The 18,072-nt window shown below is 34.4% G+C and overlaps 1 protein-coding gene across 1 annotated transcript; it reads right to left on the bottom strand.

The window, feature by feature from the left end:
• Positions 1-1,950: 1,950 nt before the first annotated feature.
• LOC132559421 (inverted formin-2-like) lies at positions 1,951-16,771 on the bottom strand. Its single transcript, XM_060224034.1, has 16 exons — positions 16,408-16,771; positions 15,775-15,890; positions 14,800-14,959; positions 14,235-14,308; positions 13,592-13,693; positions 13,220-13,302; positions 11,164-11,705; positions 9,434-9,552; positions 8,219-8,383; positions 7,236-7,493; positions 6,719-6,897; positions 6,130-6,250; positions 5,428-5,592; positions 4,849-4,954; positions 4,275-4,523; positions 1,951-2,756 (listed from the first exon to the last, which is right to left on the bottom strand). The coding sequence occupies exons 1-16, from the start codon at positions 16,769-16,771 to the stop codon at positions 1,951-1,953; spliced, it is 3,609 nt and encodes a 1,202-aa protein (XP_060080017.1).
• Positions 16,772-18,072: the final 1,301 nt, after the last annotated feature.

Raw genomic sequence — 18,072 nt, 5'->3', positions numbered from 1 at the left:
AATGACATACAACCACATGATCAGATTCTAGTCAATTTTTCTTTTTCTAGGCGTAAACATTCCTAAACAAGCCTGAATGATTCAAACAGTGGATTGTGACCCCTAACCCTATATGCCATTCTAAATCGGAAAATCCAAGACACTTTTTATAACAACATCAAGTTCTCTCACAGGAATATTTTACCCAAACACTTGAATATCAGTAACAAGATGTTTTTGACCGACATGTTATCATCTCAAGTTTAGATTTCCCAATCCGAGCTGAAGAAAATGGTATCATTACACATTGTACATTACACATAAACAATGTAAATTGATATATCACTATCACAATTTTTTAAAGAAAATAATCTTTACCATCATAGATTAAATTTGATACTATATTAAAACTCAAAAAAGAGTTTATAAACATTTTATCTACCAATGTTTATTTAGTAAGGGGTCTAGAAAAATTTTGTTGTTCATTAAAAAATTTGAAATGATTGGAATGTGATCAGAATAATATTGCGGAGGAATTATCACATTTTGTACTGACGCTACAATACAGAGATAAGTGAAAGCACCTAGTGCGTGAAAGACAACTGTGTAAAAACAAAACATTCTGACACTAATAAACCGACAAACATTAATAAGGCTATTTACATTTTACACCGATAAATAATGTTACGCAAAAATTGCACAAAAACTTTGATGGTTGTGAACACCTTTTTATAACTTGAGTTTCCCCTGACTTCTTAATTTTGATGGACAAATATCCTACACCAAATGTCTGTCCATCCAAATATCTACTATTTGCTGTAGGGGTCAGTGGATATTTGAACTGATCATTACAACAGTGCAAACAAAAAAATTGTAAATTGTAAATTTCACCTCAAACAAATTTTAAAATATTTAAAAATTATAACATTTTTATCTTACTATTTCTCCGCGTTGAAAAATCTTTTAAGCATTAACTGGACTTCTTGAAATCCAGATCTTTTATCACAACAAATTTTTTAATTATTACAGAATTAAGACAAGATCCAAGAAATCTTCTTTTGATTTATATTATTCTCATCACATCACTTCTACAAGCTATCTATTTTTGGATTTTCTAATTTTCATCTCGAGTGTGACAAAAATGACTAGATGTACACTAGTGGTAGTTAAAAATACCACGCATCATAAGCCCTATTCATAAACTACATCTACCTTGCTACACTAAACATACTGCCATGGCTTCATACAGCCTTTGAGCACCAAACGTCTTGTTACTTTTTCCTCCAAATTGAGACTCACAACTAATATCCTACAGGAAATGTGTTCTGATGAGACAAAAACTATTTGTGGGGTGTCAACATTATATTTTTCAGGGACCAATTTAAAGCTCTGATCACTGTAAATATCACTACACAATTATCTGTAAATAAGCATTTTCAACAAATATATGAAAAAAATGTAAATCATTTTAACAAATAGAGCTTAGTGAGCAAATGCCTTATTAAACCACAGTAAACAAACCCAGATTTTTTAAATGAGCACTTGTAAATTACAAAAGAAAATGATATTAACAACATGCAAATGTAAAAAAAAAAAAAAAAAAAGGACAGAACCTGCTTTTGAAAAGACATACACTACCGGTAGATGTTCACAGTTGTGATAGTTTGACTATCAGATATATGAACCACATCTACTTTTCTGATATCTTTGTATGCAAGCAATGGTTCATTTTTTCCGGTTCTAGAAAATAATAACATTTCAATACTTTCTATCAAATTGTGTTCAGTACTAAGCAAGCAAACCAAACACCAGAAAATTACATATTTGCACAAAAATTATATACTCAGGAAAAAAATTCAGTTTTGAACACAAATGTGACAATTCACTCTATCTAATAACAGGTGTTTCCTGCAGGAGTTATCCCCCTTCAATTAAAAAAAGTGAAGTAGGCAAAATTTAGCATCATGATAGTTATTTTCCTTTAGAGGCTCGAAGTTTGTTGTTTTTAATTTTTCTGAGTTCTTGTACTGCAAACTTTTTATCAACAGATGATAACCTTTGTGACATACGTTCAACTACTGCTATATTCTCTTTGTTTTCTGAGGTCAGTGACGAGGTCGTCTTCCTTCGACCAAACATTCTGAAGCCGTCTTTCTGACTCTTTGTATTAGACGATACATTGGATCCTGGAGTGTTGTATACATTCTTGGGTTTAAGCACTGCTCGAGATATTTTGTTGAAAAAGTTACTGACAGATGACCTCTTTTCTGGCCTTTTGCTTGCCATCTCTTTAGTATCCATGCAGCTTTTCATATCAGGCAAAAGTTCTGAAAGTGGCAATTTCACAATTGGTCCCTCCTCTACAGAACAAACGTTTTCCTGCTTAATCTCCTTCTGCTGTTCTTCAAAATACTTGACATCATCTCTGTCGACAAATCTTCCGTTATTTTCCAGATTAAGTGTTGAGATTGCACACATACTCTCGGGTTCAGCCAAGGGAGCTGCCATATCTTCATGCAATGATTCCTGATGCCGTAGTTCTTCATACTTCATCCACTTCTCTGCAGTGATAATAGAATTAGCAAGATCACTTCGGCTGCGATTGTGGCCCTGGTGCTTGGTTTGTTTTTTCACCATGTCCAAACGACGGTCTGGAAATGTTTCTAGAGTATTGGGCACTATCCAATTTTTTGGTTCCTCATCATAGTTTTCAATGCAGTCTTTAGAGAAATCAGCTGTGATATCTTGTTGTGAATCCTCTGCCAGTATATCTGCTTCTGTAACAGCAAATGTATATTTAAATTACCAACAAGCATAAGGCCACACAATTAACAAATAATTGTAAACTCTACATGGGGCAAGTGACCTACCTAGTAAATGAAAAGTGAAAAAAATTAATTGCATTTTAAATGTATTATTATGACAAACCCTGAAAATTGTGGCTGCACCCTGGCACTGTGTATATGTGATAAGGCTGAAGCAAACAGAAAGCAGTTCATCAAGAAATAGATAAAATATTATTACATTTTGTCATGCACAATAGTTTTCATAAATCTCTTGACACAACTTCCAACGCCTCTACCACTGGCCTACCCATGCAATGTAGGATAAGTCACTGTCACATAACCATTTTGCCTATATGTTTCAATTTGACAAAGGTTACACAGGCCCTAGAAATTTCTTCATATAAAATTTTCTTGCATTGTGATGCCAACCACTTTTTGACAACACTTAATTTCTCATTTCATCAATAGAGTTCTGATAAATAAAACCCTGATTTATAACTTACTGGTAAGAATCAAAGAAACAATGATCATTGATCAAAGCCGACTATGAGTTAATAGATTAAAACAGCGGTGGGAGAGAAGACTGTAATATGTAAATCCAGACTATCAGTGTATACAGGTATAAACAATTACTTTTTATGGAACAGTTAGAAACCAAGTTTTTAAAGACACAACCTTTCAAACCTCAAGTACCATGGAGGTATAGCAATGATTTTTTCTTGATTTGAACTTTCTCTCGAAAGGAGGTTAATTCCAAACACTTATTACATGAATAATAAATTGTTTATTTATAAACCCTACACCCAACCACTACTTAACAATAGTGCATACAATTTTTATTCTTATTATATCCAAATAAAATCAGTATAGTATGAAGTGTATTTTATATTCTATATCCTCACAGATACTGTATGATATGACATGCTTTTCATATTCTATAACCTAACAAACTCAGTTAAGTATGAAGTGTATCTTTAGTCTATATCCTAATAAATTCAGTATGGTATGAAGTGTATTTTATATTCTATATCCTCATAAATTCAGTATGATATGACATGCTTTTTATTCTATAACCTAATAAATTCAGTATGGTATGAAGTGTATCTTTAGTCTATATCCTAATAAATTCAGTATGGTATGAAGTGTATTTTTATTCTATATCCTCACAGATACTGTATGATATGACATGCTTTTCATTTATTCTATAACCTAACAAACTCAGTTAAGTATGAAGTGTATCTTTAGTCTATATCTTTATAAATTCAGAATGGTATGAAGTGTATCTTTAGTCTATATCTTTATAAATTCAGTATAGTATGAAGTGTATCTTTAGTCTATATCCTGATAAATTCAGTATGGTATGAAGTGTATCTTTAGTCTATATCCTGATAAATTCAGTATGGTATGAAGTGTATCTTTAGTCTATATCCTAATAAATTCAGGATAATATGAAGTGTATTTTATTCTTTATCTTGATAAATTCAGTTTAGTATAAAGTATGGTATGTACCTGAGCTTGTGCGAGGACCAACATTCTTGCTTGGTGGGGTAAGAAAGTCTTCCTCCATGGCCTCACATGAAGGTCGCATAGGAAAGGGGCTGCCAACAAAACTGATGTCACTGAACTCCATTGGATCCATGTCCATGTCTGGGGTATGAGCCTCCAGAGTCACCGTTGGGCGGAAATTTCCACGGTGAAGGTCATCCAGAATCTTCTCCAGAATTTTGTTTCTGTCCTCCATCATAGAAGAGCTTGCCCCTACGAAACGTTTCAGAATATCAATAGCAAGGCCACATGACTGATATATTGGTGATCGGGGTATCCATAAGGATATTTCATCTTCATGTGTTTTATTTTGAACTAATATCACGGATAGTCACGACTTATAGTGAACTGTAGAAACCATAACACACAAAATACAACAGAACTTTCTCAATTGTTATTCACAATCACAATGCATGAAACATTTCAGAATCAGAAACAAATGTTGACAAATTTCTCACATTTTGGTGCCTTTTGATTATAAATGATTATAGATGAATATTACAGATTCTAGGGGTCCCAATCCACTGCGGATACATACCTGCATCTTTACCAAACTCTAAAGACAGCAGTCTGTTCTTGGTCAGACATTTCATGTCCACTCTTTTTCTGGCCACCTGGGTCTGTTTTTGAAAACTTTCATTTTCCTGTAAAGACAGAAATCATTTCTTAAAGACAATGGTGAGCCAAACTTTCTAATATGGCAGTCACGAATGGATATGGAAGAACATATATTATGTGATAACATTCTGTTTGATTGTTTAGTTTGCTGGGTGTGTTGCTCCATGAAAAGCAAGGGTCATCTTGTAAAATCTGATGGCTACCTCACTGAACATACCAAAGCAATTCAGGTAACGTATCCTGCCCAAGGATACAAGCATGACAGCACAGATAAGTATAACTTCCTGAGGATAATAAACCGCCATGCATTGGGAGTGTTAAACCATGCAGATCAGATCTTTAAATGAGATTACATACGCTAACGCTGTAGTAAATAAGCTAACACAGCCTATTGCTCACATTCTCAAATGTAAATCTGTCCAGCTTCTAATGCAGTATTACTTTCATTTCATTTTGATTTCCTAAAATTAAACTGAAAAGTAAAACCATTCAAAAATACCTTTTGACACTTCTTGGCCTGTCTACAGAATGTGTGTAGACACTTGAGCGTACTCTCCAGCTCAAACTGGCCAAGATCCTCACACAGATAGTGAGCTAGATGTTGGGTGGACTCCCGCAGTGTGTTAGTCAATGTCTGGATGTCCCGTAACTCCATCTTCACCTCCTGGCAAAAATTCAGTCATATCATTTGATACAAAACTTACAGTGGTTGTGAAGTATCAATCATATATCCTAAATTTCAGGCCAAAGAATTTTAAATGGCTGTCTACTGATTGGAGTAATGGTTGTCTAACCTTTGATCTTACAGATGACTACAATTACCCTTGTTTTCCATCTAAGACTGATTCAATTGTTACCCAATTATATTACAAAGCTAATGGCATTGCAGTGATTTTTTTAAGATCAGTTTAATATTAATTTAATTGTGCATTGTATAAATCTTCTTTTGAATAAATTGGTGCATTATTTTTCTGAAACTGTCTTGTTTAATTTCAAAATATGTTTTGTAAAATCAGCTGTTACAATTTTTTTAATGTGGATACTGTAATTGCAAAAACAAAAATCATTAAAATCTATCTTAGCATTTCAATGTGAAGAAAAATGAAGTATTATAGAGATATGTAATCAGACAGTCAAGATAATATAATATTGCAGGACACTTGCAGTGCCCTGATGAAAGAATACAATTATCTGGTGTTACCTCAATAAAAGAATGGAATCTGTCCTTCATATGATGGTCACCAGAAGCCAGAAGTTGAACAAAGGAACACAGCTGTTTATTAAACTTGGATATCTCCCCTTTCATGTCATATAGTGACGAACTGTTACGGAACCAACATTAAATAAAAAAGTTAGTATGAAGGAAATAACATCATTTGTGATATTTAAAAAAAACATGCATAAAATTGCAAGTCTTAACAGAATCTGATATCATTGAATATGTCCTTCACCTTATAAAATTCTCCCTATAACTTTCTGTAAACATGAAACAGTTTTTATGTATAAGCATGTTGTTATGATAATGGACCTTTCCGATATTCATCCAATGAATAGAAAACCTCAGATATTTACAGATTCCTTATTTCAAATTAAGTAAAAGTGACAACTTTTACTGAGGTTGAAAGCTCACGTTTCATCATTACTGAAAAGCTTATACACATGACAGATACATTTTTATCAGAAGTGATACTGTGACAATTTTTGTTTTAATGCCCAATCTTCCTTCTTTCTGAATATTTGTTATAAGACAGCATTATTCTCAATTTTAGATGAGTTGTCTCCCCTTGTACCTGACGGCCTTTTCCAAAGGGAGTAGCTCGTCAATGAATTGTAGCATGGATTTATCCTTCTGTTCAGCCATCTTAACGATGTGATGGAGTAACGACTGATTAGGCAGGGTTGACTTGACATCCATCAGGCGCTCCAAGCTTGACACCTTAAATCCCATCGCATCTCCATGAAGACATCCCTGAAATTATCATCACATATACATTTAGTGAGAAAGTATTGCACAAAAACACAAAAATACTTGCACTTGTTTTCTGTTGATTTGTCATTTCATCAAGATATCTTATCCTTACGGCTGCATGTAAGCTTTTTAACTATGTAAACTGTCTTGTTAAAAAGGTATTCAAATATTATAATTTCTGCAGTTATTTAAAGTCACAATAAACACCACAACTGGATCATTTTTATATAATATCTGTATCGTCCTGATAATGCAATTTCAAAAGATGTAGATTAAGATTTAATAAAATCAATGTAGACAGTGTCTACTGTTTGATACAAAAGACATGAAATACTTACATGATTCAGAAAATTACCGATGTGTAGCACGAAGTGCATAAACTCTTTAAGGTCAGAATTCTGCATGATCTTTTTACACATCATTATCATCACATTGAGCGAGCTCTTCAGCTTTTGGAGGCTTGAAGTGTACTCTGCTCTGGTCAGATGTCCCTGTATAAGGATTTCATAGTCTGGGATGTCTGCTAGCAGAAGTACAAACTGTTCTGGCATTCCAAGGTCATGCCTCTGACCATCAAAGCACTGTAGTGTGGCAATCTGGAAATTATTTTGTTTACATTACATTGTATACCGGTATTTGTCTGAAGACAGCTCTGCTAAAGCTTGAATTGGTAGCTTTATCAGAAATTAATAAATTTAACAAACATCTACACTTTTTTGTTAAACATTAAGGAAGGTGGATTTTTATGTAAGGATTTCAGTAGTAAAATACGTAACAGTAACACAAAAAGGGACACCAGGTTTGTCAAACACAGAACTCTCAGAGTGGAGGAGGTAATCACTTCAAACAGTGTCCAGAACCATGAAGTAAGTTGAATATAGCTCATACAATATAGAGTAACATTGGACAAAAATGGACAGCTCACAAAATTAACAAAGAGATACAACCTCAGGATAAAAACTGATATATACAAGCCAAACAAAATGGAATCACCAATACAGGGCAGTATTGTTTTGTCTACATGTAACATATTGTCATGCTCCTTGTGGTAGGGCACTGTATACCTCTTGGGGGTTTGAGTATATCACAATAACCTTCGGATTCCCTGCTGAAGGTGAGGAATATTTTATCCGAAATGTAATGTAAGAGTACATATATATGTATCTGGGTAAGTTAAACTACATGCTACAACTAGATTCTTTAAAGGTAATCACAAAACAGGTAACAAGACATGCCCCGCCCCCCCCCCCACCCCCAACACACAAACACACACACACACAACACTAACATTGGAACATATCACAAATATCTATCTACTTGCCTCCTGGGGTTGGGGCAGTACGTGGAGGAGGTATCGTAGGGTTGGAAGATTGACAATCACAGAGTTTCCTGTCTCCAAACTCTGTATCAGTTCCTCGGCACTGATCTCCATCCGACCCAGAAACAAGTTCAGGTTTCTACGTGTCTGTGGGTTCAGTAGAATCACCTAGACAACACAGTGATGTTCTTATTTGTATATCGAAGATAGATATTTATTGGAAACTGTATAAAAACAAATTAAACATTTAAATCTTTTACAGAAGATGAAATAATTTACAGTCATTATAGAAGATAAAATATTGACAGGTGTTCTCTATCACTTATGCTATCACCTTCATGTTTTGGTACACTGTTACTGCCTATGGAAATAATTTATGTAACAAACACAGAGACTCATTCAGATATTGCTAGGACTAACTTTTGCATAGAGTTAATTCAAATCCTGTTAGAAATGAAGTCACTTACATGATAACATTGATTCAAGACATAATAGGATGCAATGTGGGTGAACATGATGGGAGAGGACATACACAATGATTGGATAATTGTTGGTTTACATTCTGTTAAGAGCTAAGGTCATTCAAGGGCATGCCAGGTTTTGGTGGTGATGGAAAGCCAGAGTTTTCAGAAACAAATCCCCAACCTCCATCCAGTTCCCGATGAAACCCCACCCACTTCCTAACACGTAACCTCTAGAACCACGACCTAGAGATAGAGGACTCCGTGCCCACCCGTGTCACCTCCCCACTTAACCTCCCATTAAATGGCAGGGACACAAGAAATACGAGAAGTATGAATTTTACACTACGACATACTGACGTCTAAGTTAATATTTTATTCGCTGTGTCATTATTACAAAAAACAGATTCTACATGTTTTCCTTCTTGGTAGATAAGAGGAATTGCGGCGAGAGAAGCAGATACAAAATTTCAAAACATTTTTCTCCATATCATATCACATAAAGTTTTGTCTAGATGACTTCATCAGGTTTTTGTTGATCATTCCTTCATCATAATATAAAATTACTGATTCACAACAAATCCTAAATATCTTTGTCCACACACTAGTTCTTTCAGAGTCCATCTCAGCAATAGAAATTGATATTAAAATTTCAGACTAACAACATTTATGTATTTGCACCTCACAATCTATTCAATATTCTCAATCTCATTATCACTTAACTATTAATTCATCCCTAACTCAATACTCATTTTACCTCATTCATGTCTTCCTCATGTCGCTCCTGAACCTGGAAAAGACGTTCCAACTCCTCAAAGTCAGGAGACATTCGATGATTCCCACTTGATACCATCCATACACTGTCTTTATGTCTGTCTGTAGAACAATGAAGAGTTACACTATATGAATTTTTATATCAAGTAATGACATTATTTACTGGAAAATAATGAAGGTTCCTTCCTCACTATTACATAAACAACAAGATGAACAACTGTATTATTTAAAAAATAATATCTATATTATCTACAATGTAAAACAAGTGCAATGATTATACTAAATTCATTGGCAGCAGTCACTGCAAAATGCAATCCAAACATTTACATAGTTTCCAAAGTCTAAAACATGATAACTCCCCCTCCCACCTCCTCGAAAAAAAATGTGCAAAAAACAAAACAAAAATAACTATCAATCTTTAACCACTTATTGTTAATGCCAACTTTTTGGGATATGGAATGTATGATAAGGGCTTATGAAATGTTTTCGGATGTGATGCTGACGTGGACACCAGGTGAATAGAATTAGCTCTTGGTTACTAGTAACTATTGAGCCAATAATCCAACAACTATTTTCATTCATTTTTTCTACACGTCATACATATGTATCAACGAAGATTCTTTGTAGCAGTTCCAGAAGGCCGCAATTTGTAATAGGAGACATAGAACCTGATAAGTAGAATAATTCATGGTACAATCCGAAACTTCAAAAGTAAAAACGATCTTCCAAGCAGTGGGCATGATAATTGAAAACAACTTTTATCAGCTAGTTCGTGGCAAGACAAACATAACATATACAAAAATGTGGTCATTAAATTTCTTGTTGGAAAGCAATTTTCTACTCCATGTCGGAGTATTGATTTCTGGAACTCCAGGAAATCAGTTGACTGTAATCAAGCAGTGAAACACATTTAGCGAGTGTATTTAAATTTTTTGTTGGGAGGGGGGAATTATGTGCACACAATTTACAGATATTCAATTCAGGAAGATTACATATCAAGCTATTGTACATCCTTATCCAACCTGATTACAGGAGATACAGGAGCCTATTTCACTCCAGAATCAGATCTGACACAAGTTACATCTAATTACTGGAACAGAACTTTAATCTTTAGTTCACCGCATTTCTTTTTTAAAATACACTGATGTGTTCAAAAGAATTAAGCTTAGACCAAATTTAAGAATAAGAAGTCATTTGATATATTTTGAACATTTTCTTCGGGCTGGTAAAAACATGCATGTAAGAATACAGGTTCACACGGCACATCCAGTAAATATTCATGTGTGACATCTTGGTGACAACAAAATGCAGCGATATATATACAATGTCATCTTCAAGTATGTCTAGGTATACATGTTGAAATCTCTAGATCTCTAAATCTTTGGTCAAATGAGAACCTTGATGGGAAAATGGTTAATTTTGGCAATCAAATTTTCTTTGCAGAAAATTCCTTTTCTTTTCTTTAATTGGTATGATTACAAATTGAAAAATATGTAGATATTCTCAAATACTGTTGTCCCATCACTATTTATACTGTAGCTACTGATTCTATCAGTTCAGGAATGTTTTTAAGCAACATGGAAGAAGCTGAACCTGGATAAACCAGCATCATTATTAAATGGAGCACAAATGACTTTAAATACCCTATCTAATATTAGGATTATACAACCAGAGTTTGTATTTCTGATACGAGAAATATAAAAATTTACAAACCAACAGTATTGTCCCCGAGTCGGAGCCAGGAGAGATGCTTTAATGTCTTGTGAGGCTGAGGAGTTGGTATTTTCTTGATCTGGTACCTACGCTGTAGCGCTGACTTGTTAGTAGGTGTATCAGCACTAAGACTCATCTCCTTCTCACTGAGGAATACATTATCGTAATGGCTACGGTCTAGTGACTCCAACATATTAGTCCTGTATGCAACCTTTGACCTTTCATCACTACTGTTAGTCAACTCAACTCCAGTATCATTTTCACACTTGTTGTGGTCTCTGTTCAACAACAAAGGGCTGGTTGAATTTCGCTGTGACATACTTTTGATATCAGTTGATTTTGTCATTGACCCTGCCATGCCCTTTGGTGCAAAAGCTGACTGCAGTTGGTAATTGGTTATATATTGCAAGCCAAGGTCACAGTCATCAGGTAAGAGGTCAAGGGCCAAAATGTCATTCTTGGAGCAAGACTGAACTTCATCGTAACCACAGGTGTGAATGGCTTGGTGGACCAGGTTGTCAATGTTTTTCCAGAGCTTTGTGCTAAATAACAGAAAAAGTTAGTTAACAGACTAACTAAGATAAATTAGTGACCTGATCATCGTAGCAGTACTTAAAAATGGTTGATGATTATTGTTTAATACTAAATGAGATATTAACACAGGTCAGAATAATTAAGTTCCTTTGCAGCAGACTTTCTCACAATTCAAGGATGTTGTTTTTATTTTTCTTAAATGTGCTACCAAAAGATCATGCACATTTTTTACATCTGTTTTTTCACAAAAATCAGAAATGGATTTTCAGGATAATAAAAACAGCTTCAAATTACCACCTACGTGTAATTATTGATCTAAAAAGCCTGTTAATCATTACACAAGACTTCCAACACTATACAGTAAATATGTATGTAGTATATGTTTATACCTGACGAATGATTATTAATCAAATGGATGAATTTTGACTTTAGTAAGCAGTATAACAAAGACACAATGAAGGAGCGTTAACTTGATGAATGAATCTTATCCTGATGGACAGGAAGTGATGTAAACTGTTGTGAAGGCCGATCAGGATGACTTATTGTAATTTTGTGATGTTGTTATATAAGCAACGGACATAAACTTCCCAATCAATATTACAGATAAATAAGAATATACGTTATCATGAAACAATCTTTAAGTTTTTACCAAACCGTTCACACGACCTCTCCTTACTTGACATTATTTGTGATTGGCTAAGTCAAAATTCGACACAGTTTTAGACATAAGATTGTTTTATGATACTGATGCCAGCTGCTATGTCATGGATATTATATATGTATATATTTATGTGTGTGTATATACATTGACCACACCCACATCAATAAGATGTTGCCATACTTGTAAATATTGGTAGGTAACATATAGCAATACAATATATTGTATGTTTACCTACCATATTATAAGTATTATCACTTCAGCTGGATTGTAGAAAAACATATATTAAAAAAGCTCAAACATTTCTATTTGAATACATCATGACAGGTTTTTAATCCACTAAAAATTTTGTAAATGTTTATTTTCAGGGAAGATAGATAAATTATTCTAAATTCTTGCTTTTATTTTTTCGAGAAGTAAATTATTTTCAAAGTTACATATCATCAAAAAGGATCTAATATTTCACATGTTATCTAAAGACAGCATTACAGGAGAGTTTTTCCATCGCTGGTAGTTTCTACAAATATTAAAATATGAATGACACATGGTGTTTAATTCAGATATTGTTGTCTGCTTTATATTTTCTTGTACAAGAATGCATATGTCCATCAAAAAATGAATTTTTCAATTTAAAAAAAAATGGCATCAGTTGATTTGTCCTTTTTTCCCTAAGAATGGCACAATTTATTTGATCTCAACATTAGTTCTTACTTGTTTACCAGTAAAGGAACTATCAAACTGACAGAATTAATATCTACTGATGAGGGATTTAACAATATTATCAACATCTGATACTTAGTGTTACTGTCTAAGCATCGAGCTAGAAAAGGAATTTCTATATAACATGAATGTGAAATATTTCACCTGTTTTTGTTATAGACACTGTCTATAGCCAGTAGATCTTGCAGGATGTTCACAAAAGAAACCATTTTTGGAGTTCCAAATATCTAAAACAAAAAGGTATAATTACCAAACACTTTTTCACTAATCAAAGAATTGATAATATTGGAATCTTATAAAACAGGGTTATTTCACTATATTTTCCCTATCGATGGACATGGATGCTTTCTGTAACCTTATACTGTAAATTTTGCAGCAGCTCTTAAGGAGTCATAAAAGGTAAACTCTTTACATATAGGAATGAAATGATATCAATCAAGAACAGACACAAAATTCCTGTAACAGTTTGAAACTTTCTAACATTAACATCTGTACTAGCCCAGAGTTTTGTCTGACCTTGCTCTGTATGAGATCTACCAGGTCCTCAGGACTGTTGAAGTCCACAAAGTGATCCTGATACAGCACTTCCTCATCAGCATGCTTCTTTTCATGAAATACCTGACAATATAAAAACATTAAGGGATCAACAAGCTATTATGAGTTTTACCTGAAAATTGAGTAAAGTGATAAAAATTGGTGTATTGTTTTACATCCTATGAACAGCAAGGGTCCTTTAAGGACATGCTAGGTTTTGGTAGAGGAAGAAAGTCAGAGATCCCAGAGAAAAACCACCAAACCAGCCTTTGACCAGTACCTGGCAACTGCACCATGTAGGCCTCGAAACCGCAACTCAGAGGTGACAAAGACAAAAGACAAAGAGGCTTAATTTATTTGACCATCGCAGCCCACGAAGTTATGAAAATCACAATTGTTTAAACCTATACCTTTCATAGTGAGCTGTGCTTTAGATGGGGATGAACATTCATTTGAAACACATTTAATATTCTTAAGTAAAAATGAACCAGATTTAAGTGACGTATCAATTACATAATAATTATGAGTATATGTAACAAATGCAAAATATTATAATGAAATTGAATACAACAAAGTAACACTGGTATCAGTCCAAGAGTATGTCACTATAAGTGTAGTTAAGTACCTGAAGTTGAAGGTGAAGGTCATCGTCAGCTTCCTCTTTTCTCAGAAATGTTAGCACATCAAGCAAGTTCAGTCCTAAATAGAAAAACCTGTTAGTGTTAGTCTAACCCATGTACAGTATACTGGTGATGGAAAAGTGTGTAGCATAAACAGAAACATATTGAAATATTAGGCCTAACAAACATGGCTGATGGTTCAAGTAAACCAACGACAACTGACATCAAATTATTGCAAAATGGTTTCACATCTTATAATAAATATGCAATCACCAGATATATGTTTGAGTATTTGATTCCTTTTTAAAGAAAATGTCGGTATTAGTAGAACACTTTGATCCCAAATGCTGATCAACTATCAGAACCATATTATAAGTGACAAAATGTATTAGATATACTGTGAAATCACATACTTTTGTGGGGTTAAATTTTCGTGGTTTTACAAAAACAAGCTGTATTTTGTGAATCTTTGATCACCAATGACAGGATATTCACATATCTGTAATTTATCCTGTATCTAAGATATATAGGACATGTATCTGTAAAAGTCCTTTCCAGTTGGGTCCTTACCAACAAACTCATTTCTGAGGCGGTTACGATCCACCAGGTCAAGGGTACAGTTGAGGACAGTGTTGATAAAGGTCAATATGGCTGTCTTGTAGGATACAGTCTCTGCTGACTTCAGCTCATTGATGATGATGCTGAATCGATGAGTCTGGTCCATTTCCTTCTGTTGAAGTATAATGAATTTGTTAAATTGTAAAATTTCATTTTCACTTTTAAAGCCTGGCTTCTTTAGTCAGTGATCTCATTTGTTGTACACAGCTTGGTATCATATTACATACTGTGAGCATTTCAAATGTTTATCCTATGTGTTTTTAATATACACATGATATTGTCAGCAAGATATTGACTACTACTAAAGGTTCAACTGTCTGGAATAATCAAAATGAGAGGTTTGAGTTTGACCTAGAGGTGACTGAGTGTTTTACCTGGAGGTGAGAGAGAGTTTTAACTTGTAAGTGTCGAGTGTTTAACTAAAGATCATTTACATGTAAGTGACCAAGTGTTTGAACTTAAGATGGCTGATTGTTTCACTTGTAAGTGGCCGCGTGTTTTAACCTGTAAGTGAACACGTGTTTCACCCAAAGATTACAGATTGTTTCACTTGCAGGTGAGCGAGTGTTCCACTTAGTGGTGACAGGGTGTTTATATCTGTAAGTGACCCAGTATTTTACCTAGAGGTGACCAAGTGTTTTCACCTGTGTTTTACCTGAAGTGACAGTGTTTTCAACTTTAAGTGACCAAGTGTTTTACCTAAAGGTTACAGTGTTTATCTGGAAGTGACCCAGTGTTTTACCCAGAGGTGATCCAGTGTTTTCACCTGTAAGTGACCAAGTGCCTTATGTGGAGGTGACAAGTGTTTGATATTTACGTGAAAGTGACCAAGATTTACCAGGAAGTGACTAAATGTTTTACCTGGAAGAAACCAAGATTTCCAGGAAGTGACTAAATGTTTTACCTGGAAGTGACTAAATGTTTTACCTGGAAGTGACCAAGTGCTGTGAGGACTGCCTGATAACCCAGGTTACTGTAGGCACAGATGGCTGACATCATTTCTAGGATCTGCTTCTTGGGTAATGTATTGCTAATGCTCAATGCTGTCAAACAGAAATTAATGGCACTGTAATACATATATATCAATTTGTATTGTTTTTTTGGTTAATCAATTATTTCAGGATTTTTGTAGAAACATTGCTATATCTAATATGTGTGATTTAATAGTTTGGTTTTTAATCCAGAAAAGTTTATGTACCAATTATACATTATACAGGCATTCTTCCGACTATTTCAGATTGGGACTGACTTAGCACACAGCTAAAATTATTAAAATGTTAGCCATAGTTTACTTGGTGTAAAATGTACATGAAATGTTTTTTTGCTTTTTTTTCTGGAAGAAAACTGTACTTATGCATAAATGGTGCAGTTGAATTTATTATCAAAATGTGTTAATTCTTTGATGCAAGAAATATCGTTTTGTTAACATGGATGTGAAATTAACAGACCAAGCATCAAGTAAGAAAATTATGTCCTTGCTCTAGTATAAATAATTTGATGTCTGCAACATTCTACCACTCTATCTGACCGATACAAATTATGTTTATGATGTGTACAAACCCTGAGAAAGCTTTGATGTATATCCATCATTTTTTATCATGAAATCGAGTCCTACATGAGTGTTCAGTATGTTCCGGATACATGAGATACAATCCAGTTGAAAGATAGCATCTGAGAAACTTGTGAATCCTCGCCCAGTCATTTGACAGAGGGAGGTCAATAGACTTTGTAGGCCATCGAGGTCTAGAAACTCTTGTAGCCATGCTTCACTGCATGATTCAAGTCTCATCCTCAGTGCATAGAACATCTGCACTGACGGGGCACTGTGGGAAAGCAGGATGCATTTCTCCGGAGTTCCTCGCTTCATTTGGATTTCCAGCTCTGTCATGGAACGCTCCGCATTGTCGCTACGTCTTCGTACCATATTGGATTACTTAGTACTGAGGAGGACTAGTGTGACGTCATATTTTCCAACATCATTTAACCTGCGAGATGTAAAATTCAAACATGGCTGTATATAAATCTGAATACAACGAATGATATAGCACAAATGTTTATCATTTTCTCTCATTACAATAAGCATACCTCAAACTGTTCTGATGATCTTTTTGAAGGCTTTCATTATTGTATCTTGGATCTTCTCTATTTTAAATAATATTGGTCTTTGCTCTGATCATTTATAAACAGTATCTTAGCATGAAAATCATGTTATATTTGATTATGTATCAAGTCTAACATTGATTCAAAACATGTCTAATGGTAGTTGATTCTTTCCAGCTTATAACATGTACATGTGCTCCAATTCAAGCTAGAATCTGAATCCGTATTAACTATCCTTAACAACAGGTAAGCCTTTGTCACCTGGTCACTCAACTGTGACAATCAATCATGCATCTTAAAAGGCGCAAAATATCAGTTACGTAATCAGGTACCCCTAAAGTCACCCGAAACCAATTACAGGTAACTGCCCCAGGTAAAATATGGGCCACCGGTAATTTCTAACGGACTGACTCTGACAGGATGTAGAGAACTATGTAAATAACTGGAGGTGTCAGTCTTCAAAGTGTACAATACAATAATACTGAAACAACCTGTAGGCCTATTGTCCATGTACTGTACGTTACATTATGAAACCGTTAGCACATGTAACATAGCGCGACCATCATACAAATTAAAAAGAATTCCAAAATATATAATAGAAAACATAAATGATTGTTAATTAATGTAGAAAATATGTAAAGGTTTAAATACATAATATGTCTAGTTAAGTTAAAAATATCAGTATTTGTGTGAAGTCTTGCTTGGTAATGCTCAGCTGTTCTGATGTTGATGTAAACACGTAAACATGTGGCCTGCTAACAGCTCAATATATCACACATCATATACATGTAGAACTCAGTTAATTCAGAATTAGATTTGAATGTCTGTCTTACCTTAGCCTTCCTGCTGTTGTGTTTCCCGCGCAGTTTGTCCCTGTTTGATTATTTGATTGCAGACCAGGAGCATTAATCAAACATCGCTAGCTAGGTGAGTCATAGTTGACACATCCCCGGTATCGCGAGTTGAAAATCGCGCGGAAAACGGCATTTCCGTTTGTCGTAAAAAAGTACATAAACCAGTGAGTAAAGATAAATATAGCTTTATTTAGTGTCATTTTGTAAGATTGTAATACATATAGTATCAAAAATAACTAATCATTTGTGCATATGATATCGTAGCAACTTA

This window comes from Ylistrum balloti, unplaced genomic scaffold, assembly GCF_031769215.1.
Source record: "Ylistrum balloti isolate Yb309-2 unplaced genomic scaffold, AGI_CSIRO_Ybal_v1 Utg370910, whole genome shotgun sequence".
Taxonomy (NCBI): Eukaryota; Metazoa; Mollusca; class Bivalvia; order Pectinida; family Pectinidae; genus Ylistrum; species Ylistrum balloti.
This window is presented reverse-complemented; position numbering and strand designations above follow the sequence as displayed.

What these genes read in the sequence shown, in the direction of transcription:
- LOC132559421 (XM_060224034.1), bottom strand. Translation starts at nt 16,771, where the DNA reads ATGGTACGAAGACGTAGCGACAATGCGGAGCGTTCCATGACAGAGCTG. An exon ending in ACCTTCACCTTCAACTTCAG is followed by an intron (nt 13,694 to 14,234) that starts GTACTTAACTAC and finishes TTATATTGTCAG; the next exon opens with GTATTTCATGAAAAGAAGCA. An exon ending in CCTTTGGAAAAGGCCGTCAG is followed by an intron (nt 6,251 to 6,718) that starts GTACAAGGGGAG and finishes GTTCCGTAACAG; the next exon opens with TTCGTCACTATATGACATGA.